The following is a 27458-nucleotide window of genomic DNA, read 5'->3' on the forward strand; positions in this document are numbered from 1 at the left end:
TATGCTTTCATTAAATACCATCACCTTGGAAAACTGGTTTTGGGTAATAGTAATCCCTGTAATCTGTATATTTTGGTCTGTGCCTAATTGTATGCATTGAAAGATTGCATTAAGTTATGAGCACTAACCAAATGGACAGGCTTGCTTTCAGTCTCCTGACTTTTGCCTAATTGTCTCTATTCCTCTGAAATCCGTCATGCATGTGCAGCGTTTTGAGGATTTGGATAAACAATACTTTATTGTCAAACTTGATGATGATGACTTCTCACGCACTGAAAATCATCACCATGGTTTTTCATTTTTATCATATGAATTACTCTTTGTGATTGCTTAAGGAATAGTGGACTTCTAACTGAATATGATACCGACATGCCTTGCACGTGCACAATTACTAGTAATATTTGAAGTTCTGGTAACGTCTGAATTCATCTACTAATCTTTTACTTCCTCCGTTTCGTATTATAAGACTTTTTAGCATTTTCCACATTCATATATATGTTAATGAATCTAGACATATATGTGTGTCTAGATTCATTAATATCTATATGAATGTGGGCAATGCTAGAAAGTCTTATAACCTGAAACAGAGGTAGTAGAAGTTGAGAAAATTGGATTTTAGAGAGACGTCTCAATCAAGCATAACCATACTGCAATAACTTTTTTTATCAAATGATGAGTTGTTACTTTTTTTTTGTGTAAAAATGAAACAGGATGCTAGATAAAACAGATTTGTTAATTGTTATTTGACATAAAACTAGGGAGCAAATCTTACGGGATTTGGACCATCTAATTGGCTTGAAGATTCGTTACATGTTGAGGTGGAAATATGTCACATGTTGTATAGGTAGCACTGAGACTTAAAAGAAGAAAAAAAACACAAATAAGGGTGTCCACAATGTATCACATAAGGAGGGTAGAGTAGTTTTTATATGTGCTCTTTGGATGAGCCATCCTTATTGTATAAGGACCGGTCACAAGCGCACCACATGCAATAAAAAACACACACGCACACTCTCTCACTACTACTTTTTCTCCCAAACGGTTTCTTACCGCCATGGGAAAGAAGAGAAGAAGAATATAATGGAACCTTGCCATGGAAAGGGGAAGAAAGCTCGAAACACCTGGATGGAGTTGCTGTTGCCGGAGATCCGCCTGCGAGAGTCGCCTCCGCCGCTGCTTTCTCCGTCACGAGCACCGACGCTGGTGCCAACGCCTCTGCCGCCGCCGGATCGCCCGCGAGCATCGTCACTGATGCTGATGCATCCGGCCAAGCCTGCGAGCACCGACGCCACCGTCGATTCCGGTCCTGCCTGCGAGCACCGTCGCCTACAATGACGGATCTAGCCACGCCTGCGAGTGCTGACGCCGGATCCGGCCGTGCCCGCGTGCACCCACGCCACTGCCAGAACCGGCCGCGCCTGCAAGCGCTCGCGAGAGAAAAGGGGATCAGATGAAGAGAAGGAGAAGAGAAGGGGTAGTTGAGGAGTGGTAAAAAAATTTATTTAGATGGGACCCACCTTGAGGACCAACCAATTTGCTATGTATACATTGTAGCAAGTTGTCAGGGTTATGGATACCACATACCTAATAGTACTTGACTAAATCTCGGCAGGACCCACCACATACCATGTCCTATACGGAAACAACCTGCGGATATAGGAGGAGTTCCGGATAAGGAAAGACAACCAGAATTCTACGTGGAAACGACAAGGACTACTCGGATTGTATCCATATTGGTTTCCCTAGTTCTACTTGGACAAGGGGACACCTATGGGTATAAATACAAGACCCCCTAGGAGGAAAGAGGAGACACCCACCACAATCTACGGAACAATAGATCAAGACAGAAGATCAATATACAAGCCAACATATGCCAAGACAAGACGCCGGGTATCGACTTCAGAGATAGGCACGGCTAGTCCCCTACGGTGTCTCCAGATACTGTCAGGAGAGACGAAAGCGCTATCTTTGATCTCGCCGGGCACGGATTCGAGGAGGAAGACTACCCGGTTGTCGACTACGAGTCAGACCTTCAGACCGTCATGTCGACAACAGTTAGATAGGCTACCCCAAATATTGTACTGGTGTGATTATGGTGAATAAGAGCAATATCGGCTTCGGCCAACAGGATGTAGGGTTATTACCTGACAATTCAAGGGCCCGAACCTGTATAAAAATCATCGTCTCTATCTCTTTTACCTCAGTCTCGCGTATACCCTAGTACCAACGATCCCTATACCATGCAAATACCGGAATCGCGACATCAAACATCGACACAAGTATTATTAGTTAAAGGCTGAATTCATATGGGCCCACCTTAAGGACCACTTAGCCATATACATTGGTCATATCCGATTTAGCCATATACATTGGTCATATCCGATGGGTTGATCTTACTACAATATGGATGTTTGGTGCCCCGTATCATTTTTGGCTCTATTCTATATTATATTTTCGCAAATTCTACTCCCTCGTTTTCACGTGCATGTTTCCTAAACCGTTAACGTCACTTTTTAAAAACAATTTATATAGAACAGTTACTCTAAAGATCACTATATTGATCATTTAAGTTTATTTAAGTTAAAACTTAATTAGTCACGTGTTAATCCATCGGCCTATTTTTACGTGCTGGTGAAGGTTTCCTAAACCTCCGAGAACACAGCCAAATTGCAGATTTTTCACCTGTCCAATATTCAAAACTAAAACTCCGATTTGGAAAGATGTACACGTTTCACTTTGCAATATACAATATTCTTTGGAGACATGAAACCAACCACACTTGCCCGCTACCCACTCTGGTCTATCTCCACTGTCCTCTGTTCACATTAGGCCCTTGTTTAGTTAAAAAAAATTAAGTTTAATTATCACATAGGATATACATACGAATAATTGAAGTATTACACATAACCTAATAACAAAACAAATTACAGATTCTGCTAAGAAACTGTTAGACAAGTTTATTAAGTCTAATTAATCCGTCATTATCAAATGTATACTGTAGCACCACATTGTCAAATCATGACGTAATTAGGCTTAAAAGATTCATCTCGCAATTTACACGTAATCTGTGTAATTGGTTTTTTCACCTACATTTAATATTTCATACATTTTATCAAACATTTGATGTGACAGCGTGAATTTTTTTTAACTAAGTGGGACTAAAAAGAAGTTGTAGTACTAAGGGTGTCTTTGGATAATGGAAAATGGGGGGTGGGATTGGGATTGGAAAATGAATGAAAGGTTAAGATTAAATGAAAGAGGGAGAATGAATTGTTAGGATTTAAAAATGACTTTTGATGGGTGGAAAATCATTTCCCCTATCCCATTAGCCAAACTCTGCCTAACTGTTCACCTAACTGGTTCAACTGTACTGTAGTAGTACAGCGCACAGGCCACGCGTGCGCGTCCACCGAAACAGCGGCGGCGACGACGAGGCGATCGATTCCTGGACACTCGCGCCACGCCACCCCACTCTCCCTGCACGCTGCAGCTACCCCTACTCTACCACTGCCCTCTCCGGCAGGGAAGCGAGGAAGAGGCACGCACCACGAAGTCGCCACCTCGATTTTTCCGGCGAACGACGCAAGAATAACCCCCCCCCCCCCCCCTACCTACGGGGACAGTGATACGATGGCGATGGCGGCCGCTTCCGCCTCCGCCATGGCGAGGCGGGCCGCGTCGTGGCCACGGCTCCTCCTCCTCTCCCGCGCCTTCGCCGCCGCCGCCGCTGAGCCGAAGCGGGTGCTCGTGCCGGTCGCGGACGGCACGGAGCCGGTGGAGGCGGCCGCCACCGCCGACGTGCTCAACCGCGCTGGCGCGCGGGTCACCGTCGCCACGGCTGACCCCGCGGGCGACGACCGTGGCCTCCTGGTGGAGGCCGCGTTCGGGGTCAAGCTCGTCGCCGACGGCCGCGTCGCCGACCTGGAAGGCGAGGCCTTTGACCTCATCGCCCTACCCGTGCGTCCACCCTTTACTCCTAAAATTACTTCTTTTTTTTCTCCCCCTTAACAACTACTCCCTCCGTTGCTCCCTCCGTTTCATATTACTAGTCGATTTAACTTTTGCAAACATTTTTAAGTTTGACCAAATTTATAGAAAAATATAACAATACGAAGCAAACATATTATGAAAATATATTTAACATTACATTTAATTGAACTAATCTAGTGTTCCAGATATTGCTAAATTTTTCATTAAATTTGGTCAAACATAAAGAAATTTGACGAAGAAAAAAAAAAGGTCAAAGTGACTTATAATATGAAATGGAGGGAGTACTAATTCTGCTTTACTGTGCCATTGATTCGCGCTCTGTGAGGATGTTCTTGCTTAATAAGAGAGAACTTGTATGGACTAGCAAAAGTGTGACAATTCAGTGATGCTGGTTACTTGGTGTAGGGAGGAATGCCGGGATCAGCTAACCTCAGAGATTGCAAGGTGCTGGAGAAGATGGTCAAGAAGCAGGCAGAGCAGGGTGGCCTCTACGCCGCCATCTGCGCCACGCCAGCGGTGACGCTGGCTCACTGGGGCTTGCTCAAAGGCTTAAAGGTTGCAACATGGATCATCATTCAGTCAGGGTCAATTCACTGTTGCGGGGGTGGTTTTGTTGGAAATATGTATCATGTTGAGAGACAGATATGATTTTTGTTATTTCAGGCGACTTGCTATCCATCATTCATGGAGAAGTTCACCGCTGAAATTATCCCTGTGAACTCTAGGGTGGTGGTAGATAGAAATGCAGTGACCAGCCAAGGGCCAGCAACAGCAATTGAATATGCTCTCGCTTTGGTGGAGCAACTGTACGGCAAAGAGAAGTCGGAGGAGGTTGCAGGACCCTTGGTAAGCTATATAGCCTGTAAGCCATCACATACTTGTTTTTTTTACTTCTATCTGCTATGTTAGGTGATATGATATTATTACCAGGCGATGATCTCAAAGAGATGTTTATGGGCTGTTGGATTTTCCTAAAATTCTGCCTGCAGTGATTCAATCAATTATCTGAGTGATTTATGGTTTCTAACTAGTTGACATAATTATAATCATACTGAAATTTAGAGTAAGGCAATATGTCGCAATCTTTTAGGACATTTAATTGTTACTGTAATCTCTCCCTTCAAATCTTAATACAAATGATACGCCATGCTTATGCGTGTTCCCTAAAAAAAGTTACTTTTGCTGAGTTCACTCGAATTGTTTTCGTGCATATTGTATCAACATCAGCTGCTTAAATTAACATTGCCTAATGATTGTGTGGTTCTTCTAATTCAGTATGTTCGTCCTCAACCTGGGGTTGACTATGTCATAGATGAGTTCAATTCAGTTGAGTGGAAATGCAGTGGTACACCTCAGGTATGAAATAAAATTGAATCCTTTTGTTAAAAAATGTCTCCTTATATACATTTTTAAGGTTGCATGAATAGGTTCTTGTCCCATGGCACAGGTCTTCGCCTGCTTAAAAATGTTTTAGCTGTTGCTATGAAATTCTGTCATTTTTTTTTCGCTGGGCTGCAGGAAGGAATCCCTGGTCAGGGTTTATTAAGTAAGCATAAGGTGTGATTTACATGACTCAACAACCATGCTAGCACTTCCCTTTTTTGGGTCTTCTGCAGGTTCTTGTGCCAGTTGCTAATGGTTCGGAGGAAATGGAAGCTCTTAATTTAATAGATATCTTGCGTAGAGCAGGAGCAAATGTTACTGTTGCATCAGTTGAGGATAAGTTGCAAGTTGTGACCCGTCGCCACAAATTTAACCTGATAGCTGATATTATGGTGGAAGAAGCTGCCAAAAGGGAATTCGATCTGATTGTCATGCCGGTACATTCCATAGCTAGAGTTACGTTTTGATTGATCTGGTGTTGATCTTTTGAATACTTCGCTGATACTGGTGTCATATATAGGGTGGTCTGCCAGGTGCTCAAAAGCTTTCTAGTACAAAGGTACTTGTAGATTTACTAAAGAAACAGGCAGAATCTAATAAACCATATGGTGCAATATGCGCTTCTCCTGCTTATGTTCTCGAGCCCCATGGTTTACTGAAGGTATTCCCCTTTATATGTGCATGAGTGTTAATCCCTCTCGGTAGTCAGCTCTTTTTTTTTTTTGGAACAAATTCAGTAGTCAGCTCCATAGGCATATAAATGATTATTCCTCAAAGTAGCAGATTAACCATCAAGCTGTATTTCCTTTTGAAAAAAAACTGTCAAGCTGTATTAACATAGATGTTTCCATCATTTTAGGGGAAGAAGGCAACATCATTTCCACCAATGGCACACCTGCTTACTGATCAGAGTGCATGTGACAGTAGGGTGGTTGTTGATGGTAACCTTATCACTAGCAAAGCCCCAGGCTCCGCGACAGAGTTCGCGCTAGCCATTGTTGAGAAGCTGTTTGGTCGAGAGAAAGCGGTCAGTATAGCGAAGGAGTTGATTTTTATGTGATTATACAGTTGGGCATTTATGCATCAGGTGCCTGTCACCTGTGAGTGATGCTTCTGTGAATAACTACTTATGCTGCTTTCCTAGGAATGCATAATATAAGCCTATAGCAGCATGTGGCAATCCATGTGAATGAGGAATAAATGTACATTATGAGTATCATGTGTAAAGAGTCGTCGTTGTTAGATTTCGGTGAGTTTACGCTGTCTTACAGTTACCTGGATAGATCTTGACTCTTGTTTCTGAGGCCCAAGGCTTGCAGAAAAATGGCATGGCAATGTTTAGTTCTCAAAGGCACAGGATCTGAATCCTGTCATGTGGAACTAATACGATCTGAGATAGAGGGACTGCATTGAGAACCTGTTTGATGGATAGAAAGAAAGGAACCTGTTGAGACTTTGGAATCTGTTGCATCAATCTTTTCGAATGTTTAGCAAAATACTTTCTATTATGATTGTCACTTTCACATCATCATCAGGAGGACTAATGTGTGATTGAAACGACATGAGTGTAATGCACTAGGAAAGTACATCTTTCTGTGTCTTGAAAACGAAAATTGTGCCATGACATAGTAATTCTGTGCCTTTTTTTGGCTCTCAATGCATTATATGCTTCTATTTATCATACTGTTGAGTGACTCATTTTAAGTCTGTTTTTAGCACTGCTATCTGTTAAGCAATGGACTCCTGGGAAGTAGGCAGACATTACTTGGCTAATGGCTATCCATATCACCATGTGTTTAGTCAAACACTTTGTTCATTGCTGGTTTCGCACAATGTGGGCTCAACATTAATGTCAAAAGAATAGATTCTGCTAGATCAGTGCAAGAACCAATTTCAGTTTTGCTACATCAGCATTGCAAGGGTAATTTTTCACACCAATCATATTCAGAATTTCAGATGCATAGCATTTTTTTGTGCTTCCACTGTGCCCTTTGCGTGATATGTGTACCATGGAAGAAATTGACAGTGACGACACAAATGTTGCTTTTGGCAGAGCTGCAAAACAATATTTATTTATTTTCCCCCTCAAACTTTCCGAGGATTATGGTCACTGCAAGCCGTTTGAGGTTTACACAGACAAGATTATAAAAATTTCATGATTCTTAAAACGAAGTCCACTAGAAAAAAAGAGTAAATATTATACTTTTAAACTTTCCAGAGAGGACAAACTCATACTCGATATAAAATTCAGAAACAAGGCCATCTGAACGCCAGGTGTTCAAGATTATGCTTGATTACTCATTGGTCCCCTTAAGGAATTAGCTAATTGCAGTGGCTATAAGCTATGAGTTGCTTAACCAATCATAGCCGGTTAATTACCTCCGATAGATTCTCTTTTAGATATGGATGAAAATCCAGCCTCTATATCCATTGGTGGATATACACAGCCTAAAATCTCTGATAGATGAACATCAACGTCTATAGAAGATCACAGTCAACACATCCTGGAGCTCCCACGCTTGCGTTGACAAAGTTTGCCATGTATGATCGCTTGAAATAATATATTTAGATGGGTATTTCTTCCCAGCGACCATCTTAAAAAGAACAACACAACTAGAGGCAGAGTCTACAACCTTCGTGAAAAAAACAAATCCCAAAATCATTGTCTATGAATTTGGAGAGCCGTAAAAAACAATCATGTATATATTTAATATTGTCTATATTTATATGAATGGATTGATATTTTTTAAGATGGAGGATGTACATCACTGGAGCTAAAGAAAAAGAACAGTTGACAGGTGGTGACTGAATGAACAGAAAAGAACTGTTAGACAAACGGTGCGAACGCCAGACCTAAACTCATGGGAGAGACAAGATGTTCTTGAATCCTACTCCTAAATTGGAAATCCTTAACATCAACCTGATTATCCTAATAGTAGGGCTGGGGCAAATATAGTACTCAATTCTCCATTTTAGGGAAAAATATATAACTCATGGTTTTTCAATGGCAGAATGACAATTCAAACCTTTTTGTGCACTATTGGCATACGAGCAATTCTTTCCAACATTATTTATATACAAAGAAGTGTTATTGTTTTTTTGCGGTGACAAAGAAGTGTTATATACAAGCTGGCTTATTTCTTAAGAGTAACATGCTATTGTTTATTTATTATGAAGCCATTAAGAGGTCCCTTTTTTGTTGAATTCATTCATAGGTCCAGTTTTGTGTATAATTTATTTCTTTTGTTGTTAATATGTAAAGTGGTGATTCTATCACATCAATATTTTCCAGAAGAATGTGATCTTATTATACAAGAATTATACGGTGAAATTAGTTAATTTATGCCATATGCTCAATGATATGCCTTAAAATATTGTTTGAATATTTTATATTTTCCTCTCTTTTTAAATTGTTTGACTGTTTTTGCCTTCTAGCTAGTCATTGCCTTACAACCGATATGATTGTTCAAACTACAGTTCAATGTCCAAGTCTTATTTAAGCAGAGTTTCGATACTCTTTGGACCACCTAGAGCCAACGTGGCCTACTTGATCACTTGGCAAAATAGCAGTTGGGAAACACGTGAAGTTTGGATGAATAGCAGTTGTTCCCCTCAACTTTTTTGTACAACCTCCTGTAGTCTCTCCCCATTTCATGTTTTTTCATCACCATTCATCGGTACATGTGATGAAAGTCCTTACGTACTAATGGGGTATTAAGATTGATAGGACCATGAATTCAATTGCCACTACGGAATTCAATTACAAGAAAAATTCTGTACCATCATATATAAGGTTATATCTACCAGAAACCATAATTCATGCGAAACGAAAATACCTTGCATTACTAAAGAAGAAAGGAATTTTGAAATTACGAGGGGATAAATCTTATAAGAATTGCAGTATGTGCCCTTTGAAATAATCATTCTAGTAAAAAAAATTGACGTTCAGAGTAAAATTCGGTCAAAATTTTGAGACTTTGACTATCAATCTTATACCATTATTTTGAATCAAATATGCATATACCCTTTTTCCAAACTAAGTATTTGAGAAATTAATGATGCCTAGAGTTTCAAAAGTTTAACCAAACCTTATCTTAAATGTCATTTTATGATTAGAGGGATTATCAAATTTGAACTTAAAAAGGGAAAAGCGAAATAAATACCTCCCAAATAAAACGTTACGTACCTTTCGTTGTTACATCATTATTGATATTTTATAAATATTCTTCCTTATAATTACAAAAACATGAAACACTAAGATTGTATTTGGTTGGTGAGATATGGGTGGATAAGACATGGCTGCCACTTTTTTGAGGTGTTTGGTTGAAGGGATGAGTGTGGGATATGCCCACCACCTATAAGAAGTATTGTCTGTAGATACTGGATATCTGGGTCTAGGCGAATAGGTCGGATGAAACGTTTAGGGGAAAGATTAAGGCTCTGTTTGATTCATCCTAGGATTATTATAATCTAAATTATTAGAAATAATATGAAACAAACTAATAGCTTATTATTGATAAATTATTATAATCTATAAGCCAGATTACTATAATTTGGTAATCCACTCTAAATGTGCTTTTTTTTCAAATTATTGGGCGGCTAAAAACCCACTTTCCCTAGCTACATACTTAAAAAAATTACCCACCTTGCCATCGAACCAAACAAATTGGGCTCCTTCACCCACTCGGCGCACGCATTAACCTTCTCCTCCCCCGGCTGCACGTGCATCGGCCTCCTCCGCACGCATTGCCCTCCTCCTTCTCGGCCGTGCCGCCGCCTTTCCCACTCTGCACCTGGCTTCTTGCCCAATCCGCGCCGCTGCCGCGCCCTGGCTCCTTCCCAAGGCCGTGACGCCGCCGCCATTCCACAGTGACGAAGAGTTTGATTGGTGTGATAACGATGAAAACTATATGCCGATACCTTCATCTCAAGGGAATGCTAGTCGATTGGGAGACGAAGAGGGGGACACAAATATCTTCTGTGATAATATTGCCGATGCTTTATTTGATAGGAGATAATAAATTTGATGCTCAGTCTATTGTAAAAAAGAAAGTATTCATGAATGTTTTATTTATTACTATTTCAAATTATTTTTTTGTTGTTTACATCGACAAAAGGATGAACAAGACATCTAAAATAGCTGAGGGCACTATAGACATTAGCATTTCAATCCCAGTAATCCATGTCTCCAATAATAATAAGCTAAAATAAACACGGCCTAAGTTAGGCCCTGTTTGTTTCAGCTTATGATTATTATAATCTAGATTATTAAACCAGATTGCTATAAGCTGGATTATAATAAGCTGATATAACATAAGCTGCGAGTTGTTTGTTTGTCTGGATTATTGGAGGCATGAATTATTGGGTTTGAAAGGCTAAAGTCTATAATGCCCTCAGCTATATGTTCGGTTGATGGCATAGATGGGTAATTTTTCTCAAGTATGTAGGAGTAGTGGGTCTTTAACCACTTAATAATCTAAAAAAAACTCCTTTAGAGCAGCTTATTAGATTATAATAATCTGGCTTATAGATTATAATAATCTGCTATAATAATCTACTTGTTTGTTTCAACTTACTCCTAATAAGCTAGATTATAATAATCCTAAGCTGAATCAAACAGGGCCTTAATCATGCTAATTCGTGCTGGCTCAGGCATGCGAGTCCTCTAGTCGGCCTAGGCACAGTTCGACATGGTTGGTCATGGGGCATCCTATGCTTGGGCCGCTACCACGGCACGTCACAACCCGGTTGTTATAGTGGGCCAGCATGACACAAAGCATGCAAGCATGCATGTCCCAGTCCAACTTCCTTTTTTTTCATATTTTTCATGTGGGAATCAATTTTCTTATGGTTTCCCTATATTTTTATGATTTTTCCATTTTTTTATGGGCCAGTCAGGCCGATAGATCGTCCTTGGCGCATGGGCCTACTTATGCCTGGGCTATCACGACATGCCCTGTAGCCTCCTTGTGTCGTGCCTAGGTTGAGGCCTCGACATGTGGGCCCGCACGGGTCATGCAACTGTGGTGCTCATGCCATGCTGGGCTGGGCTACCCGTTTCGACACAAATGAACGAAGCGTAACGTTAATGCATGCACTTCTTACACTCAATGGAGAGGCTCCTAGTTTGCTTAGCTGCCTAGCGGCAAAAGTAGCGTTCTCCTCCATGTCCGGATCGAAGCCCATCATCAATGTATTTGGATCAGAGCCACACGTTGAGCTGCGCTTCACGACGGGACCACCGCCAAAACACTTGTTTTTCTTTCGTTTAATATTCTAGTTTACAACTTTCTATAATAAAATATTAATTCAAGGTTTTAACATTTTAGTTGAAAGTTTTAAAAATTGTGTTGGAACTTTTAAATTTTATATTGGAAGTTTCAAATTTTGTGTTGTAAGTTTCAAACTTTGGATTGACTTTTTTTTAGCAAATGTTTTAAATTTTGAGTTGAGACTTTTAAATTTGAGTTAAAAGTTTCAAATATGGGTAGTGTTTTTAGATTTTGTACCGAATGTTTTAGAATTTGAGTTGAAACTTTTAGAATTTAAGTTGAGAATTTTAAATTTTGAGTTGAATGTTTTGAAATTTTGGGTTGAGTTTTTAAAACTGTCGATAAAAAAAATTTTGAGCTAAAAGTTTCAAATTTTGAGTAGAGTTTTTCAAATTTGAGTTGATTGTTTTAAACCATTGAAAAAGCTGGAGCATGGGAACTCAAGAGTTACGATTCTTTTTTTTTCAGGGAAGGGGTGAATTGTATTGATTAAACAGATTGATTACAATCCCGTAGGACAATATCATGAATACAAGGAGGAGCATCAAGTCTCCACACTGCATTATTGCTAGTCCTTTTGGTTAATTGAGCTAGTTCATAAGACACTCTATTACACCCTCTTCCAACATGATTTAGATGGACTTCAGGAAGTAAACCAACAAAACTTCTCGCTTCCACCAACAAGGCACACCATCTTGATTTATTTTGCCCAAGGGCCATGAGCTTAATCACTTAATCACTTCTGAGCAATCAGTTTCGAGGATAATAGACATATTGATCCATTTAGCCGATAATGCCAATCCTTCTTTGCACGCCATGACTTCAACTTCTTCGGGCTGAGGTGCTGTGAAAAAGGGTCCACCGTGAGGAAAGAAGTACTTCCCCTCTACAATTCTTGATAACCACTCCCACTCCGACGTCTCTTGTTTAAATCTATTCAAAATCACTTCAAATATCGAATTGCTAAAAATGAACTTATTGTGCTCATATTTCAGGTAGGCCCATCCAAACCCATCAAGCGAGCTATAGTTATCGATGCCACGCGTCAAGCACTCAGCTGGCGTATGTGTGAGGGAGATATTTGAAAGTTGGCAAAATTACATAAACCATCCCATACCCCATTTTGTTATAGAAGCCCACCCACCGAACACTACCAGACTGAGATTGCTCTCTTCATGGATAGTTGGTTATGCCCATATTCTTCAAATATGACACCAAATTGAGTGTTAGGGCAAAATTGCATAAACAAAGTTGATATGGTACTCTGCGAATCTACGTTGAAAAAAATGGACCGAATCAGCTACTCACTTTGTGTTGGGTGGGTATGGTTTTTATTTTAACAAAATGGATTATCAAGTGGAATTTCAAAACAAAATGACTATGCAACTCCATTCCAATTTATCATATTGTTCATGTGCGCAACATCGATGGTGGGAGTGGAGTCACTCAGTCTGGACTCTGTAGTGGAGTTACTTGGTCACGTACTCACATGACATATCTTCAAATGGATAGCTGATTCGGCCTGTTTCTTTAAATGTGATAACAAATAAAGTGTCAAGGCAAAATAGCCTATGCCAATTCACTGTGAATCCACGTCGAAAGAAATAAGCCAAATTAGCCACTCACATGTGTTGGTTGGGTGGGCTTTTAACAAAACAAACCTCAAAACAAAATGATTGAGTGACTCCACTCCATTTTATCATATTATTCACGTGCAAGGCAGCGGTGGTGAGAGTGGGGGCCACTCAATCTGGACTCTAGAGTAGAGTTACTTAGTCACATGAGTTATCGTTAAATAGGTAGTTAATTTGGCCCATTTCTTCAAATGCGACAACAAATAAAGTGTCAAGGCAAAAAAAAAAACATAAAGCATATATTGCTGCAAATCCACGTCAAAAGAAAATAAGCCAAATTAGCTACGTATGCGTATTGTTTGTGTGGGGGTTTTCAACAAAATGGGTTATCGTGTGGATCTCAAAACAAAATGACTCAGAGTAACTCCGCTCTATTTTATCACATTATTCACGTGTAAGGCAGCGATGGAGAGAGTGGACCACTTAGTCTGGACTTTATATTAAAGTTACTGAGTTGCACACTCTTAAATGAATAGTTGATTCCACCCATTTCTTAAAATGTAACAACAAACAAAGTGCCCAGGCAAAAATACACAAAACCAAATTAGCTACTCATGTTTATTAGTTAGGTGAGTTTTGCAACAAAATAAACTATCATACAAAATCCCAAAACAAAATAGCTGAGCGACTCCGTTCTATTTTATCACATTATTCACGTGTCGGACAGCGACAGCGGGGCAGTGAAGTCACTCAGTCTGGACTCTCTGAAGTGGAGTTACTACTCACGTGACGTTACTTTTTTTGGGAAGTGTGTGCGCTGCGATCAGAAGTAGCCAAGCGTGCGCGAAATAGCATTCCCGACGCTCACCTCCCCTCCCCCCTCCCCCCGCATCGTTTTCTCTCACTCTCCTTTCCTCACTTTTCCTCTCTCTGACCGAATCTCTCTCTCCCACTCCTCTCTACTCCTCTCAACCCTAGCTCGCCTCTACCCTCTCTGCTCATCGGGCGGCGCAGGGGAAGGAAGGCGGCGTCCGGCTGCGCGGAGCCCGGCGAGGGAGGAGGCGGCGTCAGGGGGGACCGGCGCGGGAGGGCGGCGTTCGGCGTTCGGCGTTCGGCGCGGGGGGCGGCGGCGTCCGGCCGACTGCGGCGGCGGCTAGATCCGGCGAAAGAGGCTGCATCAGCGCCGATTCCCCGACTCCCCAACCCTCAAACGGTAGCGAGGTATACTCGGTTGTTTTCCCCTCAGGTCTCAGGCTGATCAGACGCCGCACTGCCGATTTCCCCCTCGGGCGAGCCATCGGAGCGGGGGCCGTTGGCTCCCAAAGCAGACGCGAGAATTCACTGAAATTACCGCGCCATCTTATCTCCCCAAGTTGAAGAATATAATTCGGGCGCAGTAATTTTTAGTGAATTCATGTGTCTACTACTACATATGTCTGCTTGGGAGCCAACCGCGTTTCGACGGCTCGCCTGAGGGGAAATCGGCGGGAGGCGTTTGGTCAGCTTTGCTGGTAGTGGGGGGAATTTCACCTAATGATTGAATGATGGGATATGCTGGGTGAAGGAAGGTATGGTTATTTTATATTATCTAGAAGAGGGTAAAAAAGGGAGATGGTCCTTTGGGGGCTGTTTGTCTTGTTTACATGGGTTTAGGAAATATTGCTTAAATGGATATAAAGTTGAAAAATGTACTTGAGGGAAGTTGTAGGTGCACGTGGGGTCCCACAATTTTTCTTCACTAGTGCACCTTTAGTTATATATTTTTTGCGCAAGAGGACAAAGGCGCACCGTGTAATTTTGAGTAAGGGCCGGCGGGATATTTATTTATGTGTAAAGGACCTAGCCAAGAAAAGCATGATAGTGCATATGTATCCTTTCTTTTTCTTTTCTTTTGTTTTCATAACTGTCTTACAGAATTTCATGTTGGCTGGTGACACTTGTCTCACTCATTATTTGGTATATTTTGACTAAATGCAACGTGTTGGTGCTCGGTAGTTTATATTTGTTTTTACGCATTCTTCATTGACTATGTATTTGATGTCGATACCCTGGGCTGTCTTATTTTATAGGTGGATGCTGGGAGGCCACATAGGAGGCCTGTGTGATCCAAGTGTGCTGCTCCTGAGTTGAAATTGCAATGCCATATAGCAACTACTGGTGTAAACTTGAGAGATGAAGTAGTGAAAGGAAATATGCAGGATTTTGGACAATGGCTGCCTCAATCTCAGACCACTGCCGATCTATATTTCTCCAGTATTCCAATACCATCACAGTTCGATACTTCCATAGAGACGCAGACTAGAACTTCTGCAGTTGTATCGTCAGAGAAAGAATCTGCTAATTCGTTCGTCCCTCATAATGGTACTGGGCTTGTTGAACGCATTAGCAATGATGCTGGGCTAACTGAAGTAGTTGGAAGTAGTGCTGGACCAACTGAATGTATTGACTTGAACAAGACACCAGCACGGAAACCCAAGAAGAAAAAGCACAGGCCAAAGGTGCTAAAGGACGATAAACCATCGAAGACACCTAAATCTGCTACTCCAATACCTTCAACAGAAAAGGTAGAAAAACCATCTGGAAAGAGAAAATATGTCCGCAAGAAGACATCTCCAGGCCAACCTCCTGCAGAACAGGCGGCTAGCTCACACTGCAGATCTGAGCTGAAGTCAGTTAAACGAAGTTTGGACTTTGGTGGAGAAGTACTGCAAGAGAGTACACAATCTGGATCTCAAGTTCCGGTGGCAGAAATATGTACTGGTCCCAAGCGTCAATCAATACCTTCTACCATCCAAAGAGATTCGCAAAGCCAGTTGGCTTGCCACGTGGTTTCTAGCACCAGCTCAATTCACACTTCAGCTAGTCAGATGGTTAATGCACATTTTTTTCCTCCTGATAACATGCCAAATGGAGTATTGCTTGACCTCAATAATTCTACTAGTCAGTTACAAAACGAACATGCTAAATTTGTGGACAGTCCGGCACGTCTTTTTGGTTCCGGAATAAGACAGACATCAGGTACAAATTCTTTGCTAGAAATCTATGCTGGCATGTCAGATAGAAATGTACCTGATCTCAACAGTTCAATCAGTCAGACGCATAGCATGTCTACTGATTTTGCTCAATACTTGCTTTCATCCTCACAAGCTTCTGTAAGGGAAACACAAATGGCCAATCAGATGCTTAATGGTCATAGGATGCCAGAAAATCCAATTTCACCTAGTCATTGTATTGAAAGGGCTGCATTGAAGGAACATTTGAATCATGTTCCTCACGCAAATGCCGCAGTGATGAATGGCCAAATGCCCCATGGTTACAGGTTGGCGCAAAATCCCATCCTACCTCCAAAGCATATTGAAGGGTATCAAGTGATGGAAAATTTGAGTGAACTTGTCACGACAAATGACTATCTAACTGCTAGTCCTTTCAGTCAAACTGGAGCTGCAAATAGGCAGCATAATATTGGTGACTCCATGCATATACATGCATTGGATCCTAGAAGAGAGAGTAATGCTTCAAGTGGTTCTTGGATATCATTAGGTGTGAACTTTAACCAACAAAATAATGGATGGGCATCTGCAGGTGCTGCCGATGCTGCGAGCTCACATGCCCCATATTTTTCAGAACCTCACAAAAGAATGAGGACAGCTTATCTTAACAATTATCCAAATGGAGTCGTGGGACATTTTTCTACCTCTACGGATTTGTCAAATAATGAGAATGAAAATGTGGCCTCAGCAATCAACTCAAACGTTTTTACCCTTGCTGATGCACAAAGATTGATAGCCCGTGAGAAATCACGAGCTTCCCAAAGAATGATCAGTTTTAGATCATCTAAAAATGATATGGTTAACAGATCAGAAATGGTCCATCAACATGGCAGACCTGCTCCGCATGGCTCTGCATGCAGGGAGTCTATTGAAGTACCTGACAAACAGTTCGGGCTCATGACAGAAGAACTCACACAATTACCTAGTATGCCAAATAACCCACAAAGGGAAAAATATATTCCGCAAACTGGAAGTTGCCAACTTCAGTCTTTGGAACATGACATGGTTAAAGGGCATAACTTGGCAGGTGAATTGCATAAGCAAGTAACTTCACCTCAAGTTGTTATTCAGAGCAATTTCTGTGTTACCCCTCCTGATGTGCTCGGCAGAAGCACCAGCGGGGAGCATTTAAGAACCCTTATAGCTCCAACACATGCATCGACATGTAAGGACACTCTGAAAGCTTTAAGTTGTCAACTGGAGAGTTCTAGAGACATTATTAGGCCTCCTGGCAATCCTATAGGGCCATCCTCTGCCGATGTTCCAAGAACTGATAACCATCAAGTCAAGGTTTCTGAAGAAACCGTTACAGCCAAACTCCCTGAGAAGCGAAAAGTAGGACGTCCCAGAAAAGAGTTAAAACCTGGTGAGAAACCAAAACCTAGAGGCCGTCCAAGGAAGGGAAAAGTTGTTGGTGGAGAACTTGCATCAAAGGATAGTCACACTAATCCATTGCAAAATGAGAGTACTTCATGTTCTTATGGTCCTTATGCAGGGGAGGCTTCTGTTGGAAGAGCAGTTAAAGCAAATAGAGTTGGAGAAAACATTTCTGGAGCTATGGTATCCCTACTGGATTCTTTAGATATTGTTATTCAAAAGATAAAGGTCTTGGACATAAACAAATCAGAAGACCCTGTGACAGCTGAACCTCATGGTGCTCTTGTCCCTTACAATGGAGAATTTGGTCCTATTGTTCCTTTTGAGGGGAAAGTGAAAAGAAAACGCTCTCGAGCCAAAGTGGATCTTGACCCTGTAACTGCTTTAATGTGGAAGTTACTAATGGGACCAGATATGAGTGATTGTGCTGAAGGTATGGATAAGGATAAAGAGAAATGGCTAAATGAAGAAAGAAAAATATTCCAAGGGCGTGTTGATTCATTTATTGCTCGAATGCATCTAGTTCAAGGTATTTCTGTCATTTCAAAATTGTTTTCCTAACATGAACATGATGGCTCCCATCTTGTGATTGCTGCACTCACATTAGTGAATGGTCTCAAATCTTCAATATTTACTGTGTGCCCAAATCCTATTTCTTCATCCCAATATATTCATGTTTGTACTCGTACTGTCCCATTAGACTTGCATTGTGCTGTGAAGATCAACACCTTTACTTTTAGGATTACCTCTATGTTTGCAGGAGATCGGCGTTTTTCTCCTTGGAAAGGATCAGTTGTAGATTCTGTAGTGGGAGTATTTCTTACACAGAATGTTTCGGACCATCTTTCCAGGTGAATAATGCCTAGAGCCTATTTGAAAACTGTGACTTGACTTGCATTGTGAGGTTATGTTGTTTTTCTGTCTGACTATTTCCTTTTTTTTCAGCTCTGCATTTATGGCTCTTGCTGCAAAATTTCCTGTAAAGCCAGAAGCCTCTGAAAAACCCGCAAATGTGATGTTTCATACAATTTCAGAAAATGGTGATTGTTCTGGTTTGTTTGGTAATTCTGTCAAGCTACAGGGTGAGATCCTTGTTCAGGAGGCCAGCAACACAGCAGCCTCTTTTATCACAACTGAGGATAAGGAAGGAAGTAACAGTGTGGAATTGCTTGGAAGTTCTTGTGGGGATGGAGTGGATGGTGCAGCAGGAGTTTATTCTAATATTTATGAGAATCTGCCGGCTAGACTGCATGCTACTAGGCGTCCAGTCGTTCAAACTGGAAACGCTGTCGAAGCGGAAGATGGGTCACTGGAGGGTGTTGTTTCATCAGAAAACTCCACTATTTCATCTCAAAATTCATCAGATTATCTATTTCACATGTCTGATCATATGTTTTCGAGCATGTTACTAAATTTCACTGCCGAAGACATTGGCAGCAGAAATATGCCCAAAGCAACAAGAACCACATATACAGAACTTCTACGAATGCAGGAGCTGAAGAACAAGTCTAATGAAACCATTGAATCATCAGAGTATCATGGGGTTCCAGTCTCATGTAGTAACAACATTCAAGTTCTCAATGGAATACAAAATATCGGCAGTAAACATCAGCCTTTACATTCCTCTATTTCATATCACCAGACTGGCCAAGTTCACCTCCCAGGCATAGTACATGCGAGTGATTTGGAGCAATCAGTATACACTGGCCTTAATAGAGTGCTTGATTCTAATGTTACACAAACCAGTTATTATCCTTCACCTCATCCTGGAATTGCCTGTAACAATGAAACACAAAAGGCTTACTCTTTAAGCAACATGTTATATGATATAGATAGATCAGATAAGACTACTTCCCTGTCTGAGCCTACACCAAGAATCGATAACTGTTTTCAACCATTAAGTTCAGAGAAAATGTCATTTGCTAGGGAACAGTCCTCTTCTGAAAATTATCTTTCAAGGAATGAAGCTGAAGCTGCATTTGTTAAACAGCATGGAACATCAAATGTGCAAGGTGATAATACTATCAGGACAGAGCAAAATGGAGGTGAAAATTCTCAATCAGGATACAGCCAACAGGATGATAATGTTGGATTTCAAACAGCGACAACCAGTAATCTTTATTCTTCAAACTTATGCCAAAACCAGAAAGCAAATTCTGAAGTACTACATGGAGTTTCTTCCAACTTGATAGAGAATTCTAAAGATGACAAAAAGACTTCCCCCAAAGTTCCAGTCGATGGATCAAAAGCAAAGAGGCCAAGAGTTGGGGCTGGTAAAAAGAAAACATATGATTGGGATATGTTGAGAAAAGAAGTTCTTTACAGTCATGGTAATAAAGAAAGATCCCAGAATGCTAAGGACTCAATTGATTGGGAAACAATAAGACAAGCAGAGGTGAAGGAAATATCTGACACAATTAGAGAGCGAGGAATGAATAACATGCTGGCAGAACGGATAAAAGTAAGTATGGCATAAAACAGTTTACATTGAAAGTTGACATAACTCTAGTCATATGTGCATGCATGCTATTCCATATAGATTTGCTTATTTGTTGGAATTCCAAGTTTTGGATCAACCATACTCATCTTTAGCAATTCATGTTGCAGGACTTCCTAAACCGATTGGTGAGAGACCATGGGAGCATCGATCTTGAGTGGTTGCGCTATGTCGATTCAGATAAAGCGAAGTAAGCTAACTAAATTTATTTTGAGCAAACATTCATAATGCAATTGGCCCTTGGGCATTCTATAATTTGTCATTTTGACCTCTGCATTGCTTAGCAATGACAATTGGATGTAGTGAGCATGGGTAATAATGTAAGCAATGACAATTGGATGTAGTGGGCATGGTTAATAATTGAACATGTCTGTGTTTGCGGGATGATAATGCCTATCACCTGTGAGCCTGTGACATGCAAACCTTGAACGTTGAACCTTGAACCCCCTACCTCGCACTGTGTGCTCTCAACCAACTGAGCAAGTGAGGGACCTTGTTGTATGGAAAAAATAATTTTAAATAACCCTTGATTCAACCAAAGCTTCATAAAAGAATATATTTTCTATTATTCATTTGAACCAGTGAACCGATGGTCTTGCTGGTCCGGATTTAATAGTAACTATGGCTAGAACAGATTAGAGCACCGAATACTTGCGCGATGCTAAATATTTCAATGGGGACACACCTGCTCGTGTGTTGCATCAACTACCTAAGCCACACAGGCATGGCAATCAAATCAGCTTGCCCATGTAACATCAACTATCTGATCGTGAGAAGGCCGGAGCTCTCATTTGATGTTTGTCATTCAAAAAATAGTTATTCACCAATGCAATGTCAAGCTCCCGTAAAGACCATGAATGTAGTTTATCCTTCTTTGATCAAGTTTTTATTTATATTAAAGTGTTTACCAATGTGATCCTACATTATTTGTACCTGGTTTTTACATATAAATACATTGTACCTTTTGTGTTTCTTCCAGGGACTATCTCTTAAGCATTAGAGGACTTGGACTTAAAAGTGTTGAGTGTGTGCGTCTTTTGACACTCCATCACATGGCTTTTCCTGTATGTTTCCTTTCACAAATAATTTTCAAGAATCTTCGTTTCTTTATTTCTGGAGAAGTGGAGATTTTATCTGTATCTGTTGATGATGTAGGTGGATACAAATGTTGGTAGAATATGTGTGAGGCTTGGATGGGTGCCACTTCAGCCCCTACCCGAGTCTCTTCAGTTGCACCTGTTGGAGATGTAAGTATCTTAAATCCACTGGTTGGCTTCACTAATGCTGGAGAGTGATAGGAGTTTGATCATCTGCTATTGAAGGTATCCAATGCTGGAGAACATACAGAAATACCTCTGGCCGAGGTTATGCAAGCTTGATCAACGGACATTGTGAGTTTTAGAAATGCAGTTAAAAACTATATATATAAGAGCATGTCATTATCTGAGAGTGTATAACAGGTTCTTGATGATATGTAGGTATGAGCTTCACTATCAAATGATAACTTTTGGAAAGGTATGAGACAACAACTTTGATAAAGTGAATTCAACCCAATTACTGTGTTTTGATGGACCATCTGTGTTACTTTCCTTCTAGGTATTTTGTACAAAAAGTAAGCCCAATTGCAACGCATGCCCAATGAGAGCTGAGTGCAAGCACTTTGCAAGTGCATTTGCCAGGTAATTCTCAAGATGTACATATTTTATATATGTGAAATCACGGTGATGATTGTTAGGTATGAACAATTGGCTGAGATCCCCCCCCCCCTCCCCCCTCCCATCCTTTTCCTGGTCCTACAAGTTCTCCTAGGCTAATTTAACTGGTGCATACCACATTTATGTTATTTTGATACATCAAAGATTATGTTTGTGGTTGTGAGGCTATATTAGTGTGTTGTATGTAACTCAGTTTTGCAATTGTAGTTTTAGTTAGAACACGTTGTTCTCTACATTTTAATAAATACTTTTTGACTGGACATCAATGACTGGTGTATTTCCGATATAAAAAGGTTGATTGTTGCCGAGGGATTTCAATTCGGTCCGAATAGGTTCAACAAATGCAGTGGGCCTATTAGTTTAAGAGTGAAAGTTCTATCAGCTGTTTGACTCCACTGCGACCTTTACACTTTGTACTTTTGAAGAAACAGACTAACCTGCTCATATTAAAGTCTTGGAATGACTCCATTGCGACCTTTACGCTTTGTACTTTAGAAGAAACAGACTAACCTGTTCATATTAGAGTCTTGGAACTGTGTGTGTGTGTGTGTTTTTTTTTTTTTTTTTTTTTTTTTTTTGGGGGGGGGGGGGGGGGGGGCATGGAGATTTAATCCAACATCATGGAGATTTAATCCAACATTCCTGAATGACCTTATATTGGTAATGATATGGTTTTTTATGATATAGTGCAAGGCTCGCTCTTCCTGGACCTGAAGAGAAGAGTTTAGTTACATCTGGAACCCCAATAGCTGCAGAAACCTTCCACCAGACATATATAAGTTCTAGGCCTGTAGTAAGTCAGCTCGAGTGGAATTCAAACACCTGTCACCATGGTATGAACAATCGCCAGCCAATCATTGAGGAGCCAGCAAGCCCAGATCCTGAACATGAGACAGAAGAGATGAAAGAGTGTGCAATAGAGGATAGTTTTGTCGATGATCCAGAAGAAATCCCTACTATCAAGCTTAATTTTGAGGAGTTTACACAGAACCTGAAGAGTTATATGCAAGCAAATAACATTGAGATTGAAGATGCTGATATGTCAAAGGCTTTGGTCGCTATAACTCCTGAAGTTGCTTCTATCCCAACTCCTAAGCTCAAGAATGTCAGTCGCCTAAGGACAGAGCACCAAGTGTATGATCTTGTCCCTCTTGCAAAACCAATCTCATGAATATTTACTATTGACTATCATGTGTTTTGCTGCATTGCTTACTTCTCTGTTTTCAACATATCTGTAGCTATGAACTGCCAGATTCACATCCACTTCTTGAAGGAGTAAGTTCATAAAACATTATAGAATTCTGTACTTTCCTTATCACCAACTGAGAATATATTGATGCTTATTTTCTTACAATACACAGTTCAACCAAAGAGAACCAGATGATCCTTGCCCATACCTACTCTCTATATGGACCCCAGGTAAGAAGTGCATAAACAGAACACAATATCATGGGAACCAAACTTTTTTCATTGGTTACTTATAATTGTTGAATATGCAACAGGTGAAACAGCTCAATCAACTGATGCACCTAAGTCGGTCTGCAATTCACAAGAGAATGGTGAACTATGTGCAAGCAATACATGCTTTAGTTGCAACAGTATAAGAGAAGCGCAGGCCCAAAAAGTTCGAGGGACACTGCTGGTAAGTAGTTGTTTCTGTAACATATGCTCAGTTGCCCTTGGTTCAAGATGTGCTATTCAAGTTTATCATGTTCACAAATAGTGATAAAGCTGCTATCTGTCCTAGCTATTGTCCAAGCTATAACAGTTCTGATTCACTGGTTGGGCACCGGCTAGGGAATAGGATGTAGAAAACTTATCCCGCAGTTTGTTGACAATCTGTTTTTCTTTGTTGAAAATTAAAAATAGATACCATGCCGAACAGCAATGAGAGGAAGCTTTCCACTTAATGGGACATATTTCCAAGTCAATGAGGTGAAAACAGAAAGTTCTTAAAGTTGATCTTAGTTTAATTATTATAATACCATTAAAATATATGCAAGTTTCTACTTTCTAGTATCTCTTTTATTAGTGTTCAAATGTTATGCGGCAGGTATTTGCTGATCATGACTCAAGCCGGAACCCGATTGATGTTCCAAGGAGTTGGATATGGAATCTCCCTAGGAGAACTGTTTACTTTGGAACTTCAATTCCGACAATATTTAAAGGTATTTCACTAATAAATTTTGACCAAGAATAGGATTTTTGGCAGCGCCAAATGTGCCACTATCTTTATTGTGTGAAGTCCATTATGTGATTGTAATAATTTGAATCACCAAGAGGACTAAGGCCTGCTTTGGGACATATTATGAGCAGCTTTTGCTTGCAAAGAAACCAGATTCTGGTGCCGCACCTTCTCCGCTCTTCTGCCACCCAAGTCCGTCCAATACCCCTCATTGAGCGTTTGGATCCTAACCCCATCTGCCATCATGCATCATCCTGCTAACAACTGCTTCCACCATTGCCTGTTTCTGTTGTTGGGAGGCACTCACGCTGCTTGCTATAGTCTAGGTTTTCTTTGTGTCCTGATTTAGATGGAATTTCCAGCTGCTGTCTTTTACATAACTAGCTAAATGTCCGCGCTTTGCTACGGATAATAGAAAATATATTATAATATTGTCAAATAAATTAAATATGTTTTATACGAAATGTGTTAACAATCCTTTTGCTATAGGGAATATTGACCTTAATTTGATTTTATATGTGGCTATCCATTTAGATTTGTTTGTTTTTCTAATAATAATAAGTTCAAGGGCTAATTTACAAAATTGACAATGGGAGTAGGTGGGGTGGCAGATTCACTGCCACCACCACTACCTTCTTTTAAAGGGGTATATAGATTTGCAGCAGTGGTTGCTTGATCTGTGATTTGAAATGTCAAGTACACGCTCATGCATCAGCACCATATGTCTACGCTCCTGACCCAACATGCAACCAATGCAATTGAGGGTTGGCTCTGATACAATTACTAATGTCCTATATCCAAAACAACTATAGGCCTATGACCAAACATAATTAATAACCTCGCTTGCGCTTTTGTCCTCACTTGCTCCATGTAAAAGGGTTAACCCGAGGTTACTATGTTAGGAATAGCTGGGTTTATGAAATGGTTCAACTCTCAACTCCTCATATAGCACTAATTCATGTATTGCTGTCAGCAGTGATTTGAGTTCCAGATCATGCTCATAAGATAGGACCAAATTGTCCTTACTATCTACTCCCTCCGTCCCAAAATATAAGGTATTTCCGGTCAAAATATCTTATATTTTGGGATGGAGGGAGTACTATACTACGGACCCACCAAATAGTGCCGCAGAAGAGAGAGAGAGAGAGAGAAGAGGGGATGGGGGGTGGGGGTGTATGGGTGAAATAAGAATAGTGCCAAGCATTTGCCAACAAATGAGGCGGTCAAATGTGTCACATCAATTGGGAAGTATGTCAGATCAACTGAAAATTTGATTGGGAAATTATTATTCATGCAACAAAGCTGTACAACTGATCCCATGTTTCTATCGCAGGTTTGACAACTGAAGAAATACAACATTGCTTTTGGAGAGGTAATCATTTTTTTTTTTGTATGTACGTTTTGGTTTCCATAACAAAGAGAGATATAGTGTATAGGTACTATGTTTACTGACAAGGATAATAATAGTAGCAAGTATATAGGCAGAGGAGCATGTCTCTATTCTACCAGTATTATTACTCATAATAACTAGTATATCCTTTTTTTTGCCATTTCAGCTGATAGCTACTCTCCAGTCAAAATATTTGCCATCTGTATTGGACTTTTCATTGTCTTCTGAATGTATCTTACTCTTGGATCATTAATATTTCATTTTGTCACGATATAGTGGTATAGGACAATAAAATCATGGGAAGTATTTATTTTCATCACCAATCTACTCATATAATTTTCAAATGACAATTATAAATATCTTAAAAATATATTGTTAGTTGTCCTGTATAAAATAATTGTCACACCCTAGTCCACAGCGACAAGAATTTGTGTCTACAGGCTAGAGTGAGTACTCTAGAAGTATCTTCATAGGAATCGGAATAAAATGCCAATGTGAATGAACAAGGATATCAAGTATACCCTCAAAATCTCTAGGGAGGATTGCGTAAATATGTAGGTGTAATTAAACAATTGTTTCATATGGAGGGTTTTCTTAAAGGAGGTACAAGACTTATCAATATTGGTAAAGTAGTTTTTATCCATAGGCATTGTTGGCAGAAAGCTGCTTAGGGTAGAATGCTACTCCCTCCGTCCCACAATATAAGGGATTTTGAGTTTTTACTTGCAACGTTTGACCACTCGGCTTATTCAAAAAATTTTGAAATTATTATTTATTTTATTTGTGACTTACTTTATTATCCACAGTACTTTAAGTACAACTTTTCGTTTTTTATATTTGCAAAAAAAATTTGAATAAGACGAGTGGTCAAACGTTGTACGCAAAAACTCAAAATCCCTTATATTGTGGGACGGAGGGAATACTTATGGATGCCTTTTTTGTCCAAGATGTCAGTAACATTTTCTTTCAGGGATGTGGATTTTTACTTCTTTTTTCCCTAACTTTTTCAGGATTTGTGTGCGTGAGAGGCTTTGATAGGACATCAAGAGCACCCAGACCACTGTATGCAAGACTCCACTTTCCAGCAAGCAAAATTACCAGGAATAAAAAATCTGCAGGTTCTGCTCCAGGAAGAGATGATGAATAGGCCATCTGGAAAACCAGAAAAGAAATAAAGAGGAGGTACATACGATCTGCCACAAGATCACTGACCTGAAATGGATCGCTGACCAATAAGTTGCCGTAGGCAATTCAATTATTTCTGGCCATATACATCTGCTGAAAGTTATGAACTCCAGCCACTCACGAATTCGTGGTGCTGGTATTCTTCGGCAACATGATCCATCATACAGATTCTATGCTTGGTTGTTGCAAGCAATTCTTATGCGGTGACAGTTGCTGCTGATAGGGAGAAAAGGCATGTCCGGCGGCTCAGCGGCTCTAACTGTACTTTCATATGAGTGGAACCGATTGTTGTACATGTGAAAAGTTTGCCATTCAAAATGGTCATTCATGTTGTTAGGTCATTCATGTAGTCGATGTCAAATTAATCATCAATTATTTGATTTGATTCATTCACAAGTTTAATTGGCTCTAGATACTTGTGAGCTGCAGGCCAGCAATGTCATAATGTATGTCGGGAAAAGGTAGATATAAATCGTCAGCATTTACCTGAAATACTCTTCATCTGTCCATAAATACAAGGGATTTTGGATTGTTAAGCGTATTTTAAGTTCGATATGAAATTACTTTGATGTTCCGAAGGGCTTATTTTGTCTTGGGTTGTTTAGCATGTCATAAGGTTGATATTAAATTACTTTCATGCCCTTAGGAGTTTTGGAAAGTTGACGCTTAACAGATGCGACTAGCAGTAAGCAATAAATGTCTAGATGGATTAAGAAAGTAGTATTTCTACCGTCTCAAAATATTGCTATAAGCTCTGTTTGGTAGGGTTCTAACTTCTAAATTAACTTCAGAAGTTAGGTATATAGTGAAGTTGTGGAACTATTTAAATATAGTTATATC

The 27458-nt window shown here is 40.2% G+C and overlaps 2 protein-coding genes across 2 annotated transcripts; both read left to right on the forward strand.

Moving 5' to 3' along the window:
• Nucleotides 1-3369: 3369 nt before the first annotated feature.
• Nucleotides 3370-6869, forward strand: LOC127763466 (protein DJ-1 homolog A-like). Its single transcript, XM_052288215.1, has 7 exons — nucleotides 3370-3957; nucleotides 4396-4545; nucleotides 4654-4836; nucleotides 5266-5346; nucleotides 5607-5810; nucleotides 5894-6034; nucleotides 6233-6869. The coding sequence occupies exons 1-7, from the start codon at nucleotides 3631-3633 to the stop codon at nucleotides 6431-6433; spliced, it is 1287 nt and encodes a 428-aa protein (XP_052144175.1). The 5' UTR covers nucleotides 3370-3630; the 3' UTR covers nucleotides 6434-6869.
• A 7246-nt stretch (nucleotides 6870-14115) lies between these two features.
• On the forward strand, nucleotides 14116-27159 carry LOC127783889 (protein ROS1A). Its single transcript, XM_052311042.1, has 18 exons — nucleotides 14116-14440; nucleotides 15289-18175; nucleotides 18407-18497; nucleotides 18592-20107; nucleotides 20254-20333; nucleotides 21123-21207; nucleotides 21299-21390; nucleotides 21466-21534; nucleotides 21622-21658; nucleotides 21740-21822; nucleotides 22546-22992; nucleotides 23097-23133; nucleotides 23220-23277; nucleotides 23361-23500; nucleotides 23728-23793; nucleotides 23912-24026; nucleotides 25377-25415; nucleotides 26444-27159. The coding sequence occupies exons 2-18, from the start codon at nucleotides 15412-15414 to the stop codon at nucleotides 26578-26580; spliced, it is 5856 nt and encodes a 1951-aa protein (XP_052167002.1). The 5' UTR covers nucleotides 14116-14440; nucleotides 15289-15411; the 3' UTR covers nucleotides 26581-27159.
• Nucleotides 27160-27458: the final 299 nt, after the last annotated feature.

The sequence above is a fragment of the Oryza glaberrima genome, chromosome 1 (assembly GCF_000147395.1).
Source record: "Oryza glaberrima chromosome 1, OglaRS2, whole genome shotgun sequence".
Lineage (NCBI taxonomy): Eukaryota > Viridiplantae > Streptophyta > Magnoliopsida > Poales > Poaceae > Oryza > Oryza glaberrima.